Source organism: Grampus griseus, assembly GCF_964374135.1.
Source record: "Grampus griseus genome assembly, chromosome: 9".
Lineage (NCBI taxonomy): Eukaryota > Metazoa > Chordata > Mammalia > Artiodactyla > Delphinidae > Grampus > Grampus griseus.
In genome coordinates this window covers 82,192,898-82,206,839 of record NC_139003.1, presented here as the reverse complement: position 1 = coordinate 82,206,839, position 13,942 = coordinate 82,192,898, and the positions used below count along the sequence as shown (strand labels likewise).

Here is a 13,942-nt window from a genome sequence, read left to right as displayed (position 1 = left end):
AAGTAATTTTTTCTTGTACGTATCTTTTCAGTACAACAATACTGCAGATGGAGTTTATAAAGTTTTCAGCGGAAAGGACGACATAAGCAAAGTTGCCATAATCGACACATATAAAGGCAAAAAGTAAGTATTCACACAAAGTGTGTGTGTGTGTGTCACTAAGGTACTCTAAGGCAGGCAAGAAACTTATTTAACAACTGGTAATGCATAGACACCAACCTGTGGAACAGACCTGCCTGTATCTCAGCCCTAGAAACTCCTGTTCTGCCAGGCGTTAACCCTTTAGTTGTGACGACTGGTCACACTAGTGCATAGGTGCTGAGTGTCAGACCCACTGAGGGTTGACCTTTATACATAGGTTCTCTTACATAAAGAAATCTAAAGAAACTACTTCCATCTCTGCTGCATAACCAGCGTTATCGTGCACTCATACAATTACATAACCACAAATGAAAAGGAAGAAAATCAATACATTAACTCATCTAGTAAGTAGGAAAATACATCTTTCTGCTTTTTTTATTTTAACCGAGCATGTCAAATAAAAATTGTTCATTCCAAGGACATGACTAAATGTGTCTATAAAGGTGGAAGCTTAATGAATCCATGCCAACACTTTCATGACTTTCCCCTTCAAAATTTTCTTGAAATATTTTCTATATTGGTAACTTAGCTTTTAAAAACTTTATCAATGCAATAAGGGAAGTAGTATTTCAAGTGCTAAGACTGACATATTAAACTTGAAAATAAGGAGCATGCCTCCTGGGAAGCAGTAGTAGAATGACATATGTTCATATAGCCATGATTTCCTACTTTCCCCTAGCTTGTGCCTGTTTATCTGGAGTACACCTAATTTATTCATCATATGTCTAAAATAGGACGAACCCCAATAAATATCAAGGGAAAAGCCTTTTCTCCTCAAAGTTAAAATGACTTTTAAGTCAGTGATTTTCTGACAAAGAATAGTCAAAATCAAAAGAGGTGAAATATTTTTATTAAGTAAACATTACCTCACACTGCATTCCTATCTAAAAGTTGCTTAAAACAGTTAAACACTCGTGTAGTCCTTTTTCTTCTACAGAGTTCATAGTCACGTATTTTTGTTGAAAATTCTAATGGAGGAAAATGAACACATCTAAATGCTCATTTTAGGGGAAATCACTATATATTGAGGCAAGTGAGCATTTCCTCTATTTCAATATTACAGAGAGTTTTTGAGGAGTGTTACTAAATGCTCCAAATTGGAGTAAGAATTTCCCATGAGTTTTAAGATTATGACAAGGTTAATTTAACTGACCATGGCAAGACTGAGCATGATTAAGTTTACTCTGTTTAAAAAAGCAGGAGCAGTGGAGGTGATGGTGGTTGGATGAATTGGGAGATTGGGATTGACATATATACACTAATATGTATAAAACAGATAACTAATAAGAACCTGCTGTATAAAAATAAATTAATTAAATTAAAAACAACAACAACAACAAAGAATCAACAGCTTGCCTTGACATCTTATTGGATGGTATGTTGGGAGTGTGAAAAACCCACTTTCCATCACCAAAAAGTGGCTGAGTGTGCAGAGAAACTATCACTACTGTTGTTTTTATTGTTTCCAGATATATATGTTGATACATATATCTTATGTAGATACCAGAGTACAAATTAATAAACTCCATCCTACTTTAATGCCCACTCACGTAAGAGGTAAAAGAGAGGAAAAGTTTAAATTGATTATCTACATGTTTCTAATCTCTACTGATCAAACATCTGCTTCTTTCTGTCCTCCTCCACACTTCCCTCTTCCCTCATACTGAGTTTATACCAGTTATCTGGTTAATATTTTCCTCCTATTCAGCTGAACACACAAAACAAAAAAAACTTTCCCCTAAGTAGAGAGCTAAATTTCTGATAAGTGCTTCTCAATTTCCTTTTTGCAGAACTCTGTTCCAAGTTGTTTCTAACTACCAACTTCTGGCAGCTTTTATTGTATAATCTGGCCACTTAATGGCATCAGGCGCTTCACTTATCTCAACAAGATGCAAACTTCAAACAAAACATAGACCAAATGACTTAGAACATTTCTTAAACCTAGCATTTGATACATCTAGTCTAATCAATATTATTTTTGCAGGAGTACTGACTCATAATAGACAATGTAATGTGAAAACGTGCTCTTGAAATGAGACTGATCATTTTCTTTTTTTTTTTTTATTCCTAAGGAATCTCTCCTATTGGCCAAGTTATTGTGACATGATTAATGGTACAGGTAAGGGCATTTGTTTTGTGGTAATAATCACAGCGAAACCAACTCCTTTCTCCCACAAATCCACCAGGGTACCTACAGTGTTCTGGAGTTTGAGGGTATGCGTTTACCTATCTTTGTATCCCTGCAACATAATTCAGAGTCTCTGTTCTTACGTAGGCTTAGTAAATGTCTGTCTAATGTGATGGGATTTCTGAAGATCAACCATTGAAGATGAGCCTTTACTGCATTCCTGGGGAAATGTTTGCTTCATAAAAGCTTTACTTAATTGAACTCCCTCCCTGGCCACAGAAGTCAGGGGTTAGAAAGTTTTAGAGTAGTCGTCACTGTCTGCATCTTTTGTTAAGTACTGTGTACATAATGGTTTAAAACTGAAAGAATTAAAAAATCAAGATAAGTACAAAAGTAAAACATGCATCCAAATTGAGGTTTCAATATGAGGTAGAATCAGTGAAGCTGTTAAGACAGAGCCACGGATTTTTGAATGAGGTGATCAGAAATGAGAGAGAAAACAGCAACAAAACAAGGTTATAAGTGTACTAACCATGAAAAATGTATGCAGAAATGCACATTCTGAATTAGAGTTGTGAAGAAAGAAGGTACTATGAATTTAGATTTAGTGTGTGGTAGATCCAGCTTATTATTCTCCTTAAAAAAAAACAAAGTACACATATGCCTATTATTTTAAGAATTAAGATTGTAGGGCTTCCCTGGTGGCGCAGTGGTTGGGAATCCGCCTGCCAATGCAGGGGACACAGGTTCGTGCCCTGGTGGGGGAAGATTCCCACATGCCACGGAGTGGCAGGGCCCATGAGCCATGGCCGCTGAGCCTGCGCGTCCGGAGCCTGTGCTCCGCAACGGGAGAGGCCACAACAGTGAGAGGCCCGCGTACTGCAAAAAAATAAAAAAATAAAGGAATTAGAGGGTTCGTTAATGACTATAATATAAATACATGTGTATCGGGCATGAAGCTAAAAGTATCTAAGAATAAAAAAGCAGTGAAACAAACTAGGAGCAAAGGTAGACTGAATAGGCCAGAGGACTCTGATGGAATCCCTGTGAGAGAGATTCTTAGTTATGGCACTAGGGAAAAGAGACTAATGAAATGGAAAATGTTCAAAGGTGTTTTTTATCATGATTTAGATGTACCTCTTCTACCTTCTTCAGTAAGTTTAAAGAGACAGAAAATGAAAATATTGATTTACAGTTGAATGTATTACAAAAAAGAGCCCTGCTAATATCAGCTATCTTATGGTCATGGCCCATGGTAATTGCTGGTGTCATTATGACACAATTTTCGATGATATTTCAGATCATTTTTAAAGCTTTTCAAGGTATTCTTTTCCTTTTATGGCTACGATGTTGGGACAGCAGTTGTCCCAACATTCTCTCAATGGCAGTATCAAGTTCATTGAGATCTTCTGTTACATTTCACTTATCACAAAAATATAAATGAAATGTAATAAGATCCCAAGGTTAGTGCAGTTACCAGAAGAAGAGCGTGGTATTCATAGTTGAAGGATAGGTCTTACTGTTTTGAACAGACACATTCAGTGGTGGCTCATTTTGGTGATATTCATTTGTGGAGCAAATGGGGGAATAATCTCATTTTTTCTGCTTATATCCAGTGTGTGCCATGGGTCATAACCATAGGAGAGATTCAATAAACTCAACAAATGCCCTTTTTATTTTGATGTGTACATTTTCCAAACATTTGCATGAAATTCTGTTTAGTGAGAGAACTTCAATAAGTGACTTAAAAAATATTAATCAGACGTTAGGATAGGTGAATGAATCGTTACTAAAAGTAAGAACAACATTTACCAAAATGAGTTCTAACGGAACCTCAAGGTAAGAAAAGTGCTACTCTACTGATAGGTGGAGGATTTCAAAACACACAATCACAGTTTTAACAACGTGCGATTTTGCCATTGTTTTTTAACTTTCATTAATTTTTAAGGAGTGGGAAAATTTAGTATGAAATTGAATACCAGTGATTGTACAGACTGGTTCAATGTGGTAACTGCTAGCACATGCCACAATTCGGCACTTGAAATGCAGCTAGTACAAACTGAAATGTGCTGTAAGTATACAGTACACACTGGATTTTCAGATTTTTGTTAATTTTTATATTGATTGTATTTAAAATGGTATTTTGGATATATTGGGTTAAATAAAATATACCAGATACTTTTTTCATTTTTAAAATGTGGCTACCGGAGAATTTTAATATTATATATACAGTTTGCATTTTATGTCTCTTAACCCTGCTGGAATCGAGATTTCTAGATTTGTCTAGGACACACATTACACCTAATCCCTTGCCACTGGCTTGGTTTTTAAACAGACGCAGCATCATTTCCACCTTTCATTGAGAAGACCCAGGTATTGCAGTTCTTCTCCTCTGACATTTGCAGGTAAGACAAAGACATTGATGTATTTCTCGAAGTCACAGTTCTTTACCTAAGAGATAAAACACAGACCAAGAAGCTCATACTTAATAATCGTGTTATTTGAGAAAAATAAAGTACATTTAGGGAAGTCTTTTCTTGATGTATTAAGAAGAAATATAATATGGAATTCATAATGTGTTCATAAGTCTTTAAAAAATTGAAAGATGTAGGAGGATATTTTGCATAATGCAAATCACTTTCTTCTTTGTTATTTCTAAGCGAGAACTATATTTTCATTCTTTTACTAAACTAGTAGTATGTGTAGTAACAGTCAACTCTAGAAAGGCATGTTCAGTCTTTGTAAAGATGTCCAAAGAGGATGATACCACAGTCACAGGGCTATGTTAATGTGCTCTACAGACAGTATAGCATCTTTTCAAATTGATGGGGCCTAGCAGCTATTACAAAAGCATTGGCACACACACACGGATATCCTTGAATCCTAGCCCTGTTTCTAAACGCTTGTGGTGTGGGTAAGCATTTAATATCTCTGAATTTTTCCTTATCTGTAAAACTGAAAAGAGCAGCATTTCTTCAACTAGAATTAACAGGGGATTAGAAAACATGTATTGAGTCCCGGTATGTTGCCGGGGTTATGGTGGACACTTGGTAAATGCAGGAGTGTAGGAGACATATATCAAAACCTATATGCACACACCCCAGCATGTGAGCAGCCTTTCTCTCCAGGATTAAGTTGTAGAAGATTGAAATTTTATTTTTCTTTAATTTAACTTGGGCACAAATAGAGGACTTGAGGGAGTCATATAAATATTTAATCTATAAAGGAAACTCTGAGAAATGTCCTCAGTATAAATGAAGATCTTTATCTGTGTTTAGGTCAATCTATGCTGTGTTTGGAGCCGAAATTAATCTGAAAGGAATACCTGTGTATAGATTTGGTCTTCCATCCTTGGCTTTCGCATCTCCAGTTCTAAATCCAGACAATCACTGTTTCTGCACAGAAAAAATTATCTCCAAAAATTGTACTTCATATGGTGTGCTAGATATTGGCAAATGCAAAGACGGTGAGTAAAAGTTCTCAACGGCACAATCCATGCCATAATTTGTAGTTTTCTTTAAACTTCACCCAGGAATCCTTTCCAGCAAAAATTTAAAGTGTGAAAGCAATGAGGGCAGAAAGTAAAGGTGGTGGTAGGATATTTTTGTTTTGATTTTTGTACCGCTGTCAAGGTCCCAATCGTTTCAGTGTTGCAAAACTTAGTTATTATTAGGTAAAGCCCTACTGATATTTCCGAGTGCTACTTTGGAAAATGTCTCTTCAGGTCCTTTGCTCATTTTTTAATTGGGTTATTTATTTTTTTGAGTGGTGTGAATTTTTTATATATTTTGGATGTTAATCACTTACGGGATATGCATTTTTCAAATATTTTTTTCCCATCCCATAGATACCCTTTTCATTTTTTGATGGTTTTCTTTGCTGTGCAGAATCCCTGTTGCTCCTTATAGATTTAGGGTAAAATGAAAATAGTTCCCAGAATATTCTGAGCATCCTAACTTACCCATCTGACGTTTTTCTAACCTTTTCTACCCTAGAAAATGGTAAATTAAAATAAGTATATTTCAGGGTGTCTGAGACAAGAATTGATTCAAACATGAAATTTGGAGTCTATCTTATTTTGCTCACCTTCTTCATATTGGAATGGGTGAGAATAAAGAAACAAAAGCCTCTTAAATAAATTCTCAGTCCATAGACATACTACTGCCTGAAACATGAAGGTATATGGTTGTAACTTTGCGTTCAGCAGCTAAGCATTACATATTGAAAATAAACACCTAAGGGATAAACGACAGACATCAACTGAATGGTTAGTAGGATGATGCAGAAATTTATATTTTATTTTTGATCAAAAAGCAATCAGATATAATAATTTTCCCTCACCCTCATCCCCCAGTTAGTATTCAAAGCCAACTTTATGCATTTCTCTTTCTAACTTAAAAAGCTTTATTTTCAAGGAAGTCTTTCCTAAGTGGTATATGAAATGAGGAAAACAATTTATCCCAATTGTCTCTTAAACCTTGTTTTCAGGAAAACCTGTGTATATTTCACTTCCTCATTTTCTATATGCAAGTCCTGATATTTCACAACCTATTGAAGGCTTAAGTCCAAATGAAGAAGAACACAGCACGTACTTAGATGTTGAACCTGTAAGCAAATACATTATTTATCTCATTTGTTTTTTTAAAATGAAGGAAAAATTAAATTCTCTCCTTTTGTCAGTCACATTTATTGATATTTATTGTATCACAATCTTGATAAATTACTTCTATTTCAATGAAAATTATGTTGATTTCTTCCTATTGTTGCTTATGAAATGTCAAGGTAATTCAATTTTAGTTTTTCAGCAAAGGTCAGGAATAGCAATGATGGAAATGATTCTAATCAGTTTAAAACAATTTGGTATAAGGTACTCTCTTATGCTTCTTTCATACTTATCTGCAAGTATTGCTTACATGAAGGGACACTAGACTATGAGGGATTTAAAAAGTTTTATGGGTATATGTGCATTTGAGGCAAGATCTATGATATACTTAGTGTAAAAAAAATCTACTAAATTTCCTATAGTGTAACAGTTTTAACTTTTATTTTAATATTCCCTTGTCAACAGTTAAATGAAATGCCAGGATTTTAGTAGTCATGTTTCAGTTTAAATAATGACAGAAGTAGCATTATAATTATACGGATGATACATGGATTCTGACTGAATATATATTTGACAATATATAGTTCAGGATTTAAACTGACTACATGAGTTCTACGTTTCACTACTGTTGTTGTTGATTCGCCAAAACCAGTTCAGATAAAAATCAAAAATCTAACTAAAACCTTGACAGTAGTTTGGGCAAAAAATTGTGCGCGCGTGCACATATATATGCATGTGTGTATACATCTGTATACATACAGGCATATACACATAAAATGTAATTATGGACAGTTTTGTATGTAATATTTAATAAGTCCAATTAATTTTTTAATAAATTTCACAAGTTTTAAGTACAACAGTTTCACCTTAGGTTCTATATAACAGTAAAAATAAGTTTTGGATATTATAAAAGAATGTTTTTAAAATAAGTTGGTAATTTTTTAGTTTGTTCTCTTTTTAGATAACTGGATTTACCTTACGATTTGCAAAACGGCTGCAGATCAACATATTGGTCAAGCCAGCAAGAAAAATTGAGTGAGTCCCTTGGAAAAAGTTTCATTATGATTTTTACTACCTCCTTGTAAGAATGTGGGTATATCTATGACAGGAAGTGGAAATAATAAAACTTTCACCTTCTATTTGGCTTTACGTCATTAAATGATTACTAAATGCTTATAACTTTCATTTGTAATTTAGAATTATATCTAGTGTGTATTGTAATGGTATTTACACATATTTTGGAATGAGTATTTGTGGCACTGCTCATTTTGCTAGCTGTCCAAATATTTTCAAGAGAATAGTTTCTAGCATTCATATTTTAGTTTCCTGCATATAATTTTTTGAAAGGACAAAACATGTGCTTAGAAAAAGTCAGTCTAATTAGAAATGTGTATTAGATTTATAAGAGTGAAAGATGTCTGAGAAACAGCCATATTAAAATTTAAATGATTGATTCACTACAGGGAACAAACATCAAGGTACTTAACCAAGTTTCAAGAGCAGCTAATTTCTGAAAATTTATTTTCACTAATAATTATTAACATTTCTGTCATATATGGGTAGTATATTATTATATATATTCATAATTATTTTCAATGTTTATTACAGAGCATTAAAGGGTCTGAAGCAGAACTATTTTGTGCCTATTCTTTGGCTTAATGAGGTTAGTATTTTTATTTCTTAGTCACTAAAAACAGTAAACTTCTTGGTAGATAGAAAAAGTTTTTGCTGTTTGAAAACTGAATACACATATATAGTATTTGAACTTGTGTTTCCATTGCATATATGGGAGATTTATATATTATTAATTATATAATAATTATTTTGAGAGTACCAAATCACACAGAAGTATCACGCTTATGTTAGATTTCAGTGTTATTTTCATAATGTTTATTAAACAATTTTTCCTGTCATAATGCATATGTTAGGAAAGAGTCATGTAAACGTGTAACTCCAAATAACTCCATGTGAATGTTGTAGTGCTAATAAAAGCCAACCAAACTTATAAAAACCAGGTTAGAGTAGATGTAGGCAGTCTATCTAGTGCCTGACAAGATATTTTAGTACAAATCAGGGAACTGATTAGCCACAGGATTAGGAAATGAACTGTATAAGCCTTTAGAGGAAGAAAACTGTTGACCCTTGGCATTTTCCTCTGCCACTAGGAAACAACCTTCAGAAAACTGGAGAATATTCCAGTAAAACCATTGTATTTATCAATGAAATCAGTATATTGAAGAATGCTAGCTGACATGTTTCAAGGGAGGAAGATTATATTTCTCTCTCTAAATATTCTACCTTGGCATTTATTGCCTTCTTTGACATGCATGCAAAGGGAATTCCATTGGCTTGTCTTACAGATAAAGATGACTAACATCTATGCGGTGTTTCCAAAAAAAAGTGATACACTTAAGTGGAGAGTTGAGTATTTTGTTCCCAAATCTAACCAAATAAATAACGTTATTTATTAACTTGATTACAGACTGGTACCATTGGTGATGAGAAGGCAGAAATGTTCAGAAATCAAGTGACTGGAAAAATAAACCTCCTTGGCCTGGTAGAAATTACCTTACTCAGTGTTGGTGTGGTGATGTTTATTTTTTTTATGATTTCATACTGTGCATGCAGATCAAAGAGAGTAAATTAAGTAAGTATATAACAAAAATTATATACGGCTTTAATAACATTAGTTTATATATTACTTGTTTTCATTTTATCAAAAAGAGGTTATAAACTAGGCTTCAAATATTTCTGGATATGTCTAGTCATCTAGCATTTTTAGCACATCCTTGAAGTTTTGAGATGCTTAATGTAAATTATAAACAAAGCCTGAATGAGTAATAAGGCCTATTAATATTAAGCAGATCACTACATTTCATCTTTATTCTGGGAGGACTGGGCTAAATTATGAAATTGTCACCTTTGAAAAGTTAGAATGTTGCACAAAAGCTATACATACACTAAATTTTATTTCTTGATTATTTCTAGCTAGTTATTTTAAAAAATCACAAATAATTAAATATCTCTCTGACTAGGAAAGGGTATGTGAAACTGAAAATGGTAGATATTAGGGGAGACTGAAATTTACAAAGGAAAAGAAAATAAAAGGGAAAATTTAGATTAGCTAAGCTAAAAATTAATGAGAACTAAAAACTCAATAAATGATATAGATAAGATAAAAATATGCTGTTTTAAAATGAAGATAGCATATTAAAACAGAGTTGCTGCATATAGATATGCTGTCCAAAATCATGATGTGGAAGCCCTGATGAATGATTACAATTCGGGAGCTAGAACTGAATACAACAGTACAAGAAAATAGAGACAAAAAATGTTCAACATAGTAAAACCAAATTACTCAGAGTTTACAGGAAAAATCAGGTAAATGTGGACAGATAGGAGTTTTAGCAAAACTGAAGAGACGGTTCAGGCCTCTGTGTTTTAGACATTAGTGCCTGTGCCCCCTTGTACATAGAGGAATGAATGTCTGACCCTATCTTTCCTAAATGGAAGCCTTTCTTTAATGATCATACGTGGCGTTGGTATGGCCTGAGCGGGGGGCGGGGGTGATTTTCCACTTACCCATAGCTTCCATCCACCCTTCCTTTCCGGGAACATCAAAAAAAAAATGTGGAATCTAAATAAAAGCAATATACTTACTATGAAAAATTACAATTTCAAAACAAGTCTTCTTACTCTACTTTCAATCAGGTTGTTGACCGTAAGCTGTCTTATATAGAAATTCTGGAGCTGCCACTGATAATTATTGACCTTCTTAATGTGCCAAAATCATGCTAAATATTTTACATGAATATCACAACTAATCCCTAATAAAATTTTATGAGTTTCCAATCGCCATGGAGCCATCATCATCCTTCTGTCTTTTGGAGACGTTCCAGAAAATTGTAAATTTTAACTGCAAAATTATCCATTTTCAAAATGGGAATCAGTCAAATTGAACATTAAAAAAAATGAAGTGGCATTTTGGAACCAATATTTTTTGTGTGTGAGATTGAGAGCTTGGGCCTAGGAAGGCAACTCTATCTTTTGTTCTGATGTTTTCAGCCTATATTTATTCCCTGAAAAGAAGACTGAACAATTCTGCCTACAATCATTTTGGACAGAATGTATTCCAAATGCTGACTTAATACATTCACATTATAATAAATAAAGGAAATACGGCATCACCATTAAGACCTGTCATCAGTCCAGTAACAAATGAGTTATGATTAAACAAAGTACTTCATATGACCATTTATATAATAGATAGAAGAGATCATTCACTGAAAAGCCAATTTACAACAAAACCTTGTTGTAGTGGGAGAATATGCTTTTCAAAATGAAGTATATAGTAGTTGTAAAAATTTTCTGATACTATTCTCTATTATTAAAATTATATGATCTATTTCATCAGTGCTTAATGAGCCCTGAATGTCCAATATCTTGGGTCTCTATGTGGCTAAATTAAGGTGAAAGATTGAAAACTTTCTAGAGTGTCTTGATCAACAAGTATATTGACTTGGCTTAAACATTTGACTGTTACAAGGAAAAGTTACTGCTCTTTACACAATGATATGTCTGTTTTCTTTTCTATACAAATAGAGAAGAACACTGTTCTCTGTAGATTACCTGATTTACTAGGTTTAGAAGAATCACAGATATAGATTTCCTTAAACAAGCTTCAGTTTCGAATATTATAATAATTATGCCTCTGGGAAGATTTATAAACAATTGAAAAATAAGGAGATGGATGTACAAGAGGGAGTAAAGCAAAGATGGTGGAGCTAAGGTGTGATTTTGCTCAATGCATCACAAAGAGAGTAAGCCAATAGTCCTTTCGAAAGTAGCAGTATATACACCGCTAAATGGAGGATGGTCTGAAGGGACAGCAAAGAGTGGAAATGCTCATCCAGAGCAGATTTAACGAGCTACCCCTCCTTATCTGGCCACGCGCAGCTCTTGAGAGCTGGGAAGCAGCCTTCCATGTATCCTGGAATGGGAAAATAATTGCCTTATCCATGAAGTTCATCAGAGAATTTTTCTCTGCAGCTTGAGAAATTGGGCTAATTACTAGAAAACATGACATCCTCAGTATTTAGAATTTGAATATTACCTGTTTTATTTTTCCACGACTTTCTGGTAAGTACTTACTTACCTTTCTTCTGCTTTCCAGGAAGCAAATGAGTCGACATTTATGCACCAGCTACATGAGGACCTTTCTTAATATCGACCTACAAAATGAAGATTTAATATGCTTTATGTTTGCAAAACACACCTTATCTTACAGTTGAAGAACTGGCGGCACTTTTGTTCTCTGCACTGAGCAGCAGCACGTTTCTAAAGGATTATTAAGATGTCATTAAAATCCACACTTTGAACAAAAAGCAGTAACTTTTAAAATTCAACATGTTCACAATGGAATGGATTTCAGTTTCTACAGATGTGGCTTCAGCATGATCCAGTTATTTTTATTTGGTACTGATTCACTGATTGGTTCCCTTTTGCTAAATTCAGAAAAGGGGTGGATGTTCTAAACAAATCCTGGACCCTGAACTCTTGTCGTCCTCATCAAAGGGAAAAACATCGCTACCCTCATCAGTGTCCCTGCAATACACAGACCCCAGGACTGCCAGGACATTGCATTTCATGAGCATGAGCCATTTTGAAAGACGTTTAAAAATGGAAACTAAATGACTGGCCTATGAACCATTTATTATACATTACTTAAGTTTCTTTCTCTATGGAATCCTTTGTACAGCATCAGTAGGCACTATAACCATGCTGTTTATAACAATATGGGCGTATATTTTTATCAATGATCATACAAATGGACATTTTTGGGACTGTCATTTTCCATGTTCTGCAGTTCTTTTGGAAATCTGAGTAGATTTTGATCTTTTCACTCAGTTGTATACAACTTATGCTTGGCAACTTCAGAATGCTGTGCTAGTATTAAGAGATGTAAATGATAATACAGAAATTATTGTGTGGGAGATTACAAAGAGTAGAATGTCCATTCATAGTTATTTGTTGTAGTATTTCTTGCTTTTATAGTCACCACAGAAAGACTGGTTTCAAACATTAAAAGATGTTCTTCCTTAAATTCCTGTGCTTTGCCTAGTTCCTGTTGTGTCACAAAATATTTACTCTAGTTTTCTGACTGATGCATTCTATCTGAATTTTTAATTCTTTATGCATCTACATTTCCTTCTGAAACATTTCTAAATTCAACCTTGACTACTTTTTCCTTAGGTAATTTTTTGAGCTAGTTGGGGGAAAAGGAAATAAAAAGATACTTGGTCATGCTTTAGAGTTGTAGTACTTAAAGTCTAGACTATGAAGGATCTTTCCTTTTTATTAGAAGATATATTGTTACGTAACCCCTTTCGTTAGCAGGGGTTCACTTATGGCAGAGAGCACTAGGCCCCCTAAAAAGGCTCCCCATAGAAAGGAAATGTGGACCACATTCTGTTTGTGTTTCATACACAGAGGTTTCTAGGATAAATTATTAGTAACTCGTTTGTTGAGATACTAAAATCAAAAATAATTAATCTCCTCATGTTAGCTGCCAGGGTAAATACTGAAAACCCCAAACCAAGATACCACCAGTTCCGAAGGATCTTTTGAAAATCTGAAGCTACTCAAAACATACTGATGTAATAATGTCCTCTCATTTATTGGCAACAGAAAAAAGTATCCCCCTAAGATATAGACAGATGAGATCCTAAACATCCTCTTCTGATACTTGAGACTACTCTTGCTGCATTAGGGTATTTGTGGACATGTTGATCAAGGAGGAATATAAAGGATACTTCTTTAAATCTTAAACTAAGTAGGGCTGAATGATGTAAAGTAGAAACTGTTCAAAAGAATTGGTTGAGAAATTACATATCCACCTCATGGTAGAATTGCATAACCAGTCAGTGACTCAGATTTTAACTCTTCATAAAGGAATGCACCTCCATAGTATTTGGGTATCAGTAAAAAAGTTTTGACTTATATGTCTTTAGTACCGTTCAACTAAATACATGTATATTCTAATCATTATCATTCCTCACCGTATTTTCCCT

General features: G+C 34.1%; 1 protein-coding gene across 10 annotated transcripts in view; it reads left to right on the top strand.

Annotated features, from left to right (window-relative positions):
• The window catches only part of LOC309827046 (platelet glycoprotein 4), an 85,995-nt gene extending 73,020 nt beyond the window's left edge, over positions 1-12,975 (top strand). For all 10 annotated transcript variants that reach the window (XM_082661532.1, XM_082661534.1, XM_082661529.1 and 7 more), the window contains 9 exons: positions 32-123; positions 2,214-2,260; positions 4,605-4,674; positions 5,548-5,735; positions 6,758-6,876; positions 7,834-7,907; positions 8,481-8,535; positions 9,355-9,519; positions 12,046-12,975. In XM_082661532.1, coding sequence (XP_082517658.1) covers positions 32-123; positions 2,214-2,260; positions 4,605-4,674; positions 5,548-5,735; positions 6,758-6,876; positions 7,834-7,907; positions 8,481-8,535; positions 9,355-9,519 — 810 coding nt within the window. In that variant the 3' untranslated portion in view covers positions 12,046-12,975. The remainder of the gene's footprint in view (positions 1-31; positions 124-2,213; positions 2,261-4,604; positions 4,675-5,547; positions 5,736-6,757; positions 6,877-7,833; positions 7,908-8,480; positions 8,536-9,354; positions 9,520-12,045) is intronic.
• Positions 12,976-13,942: the final 967 nt, after the last annotated feature.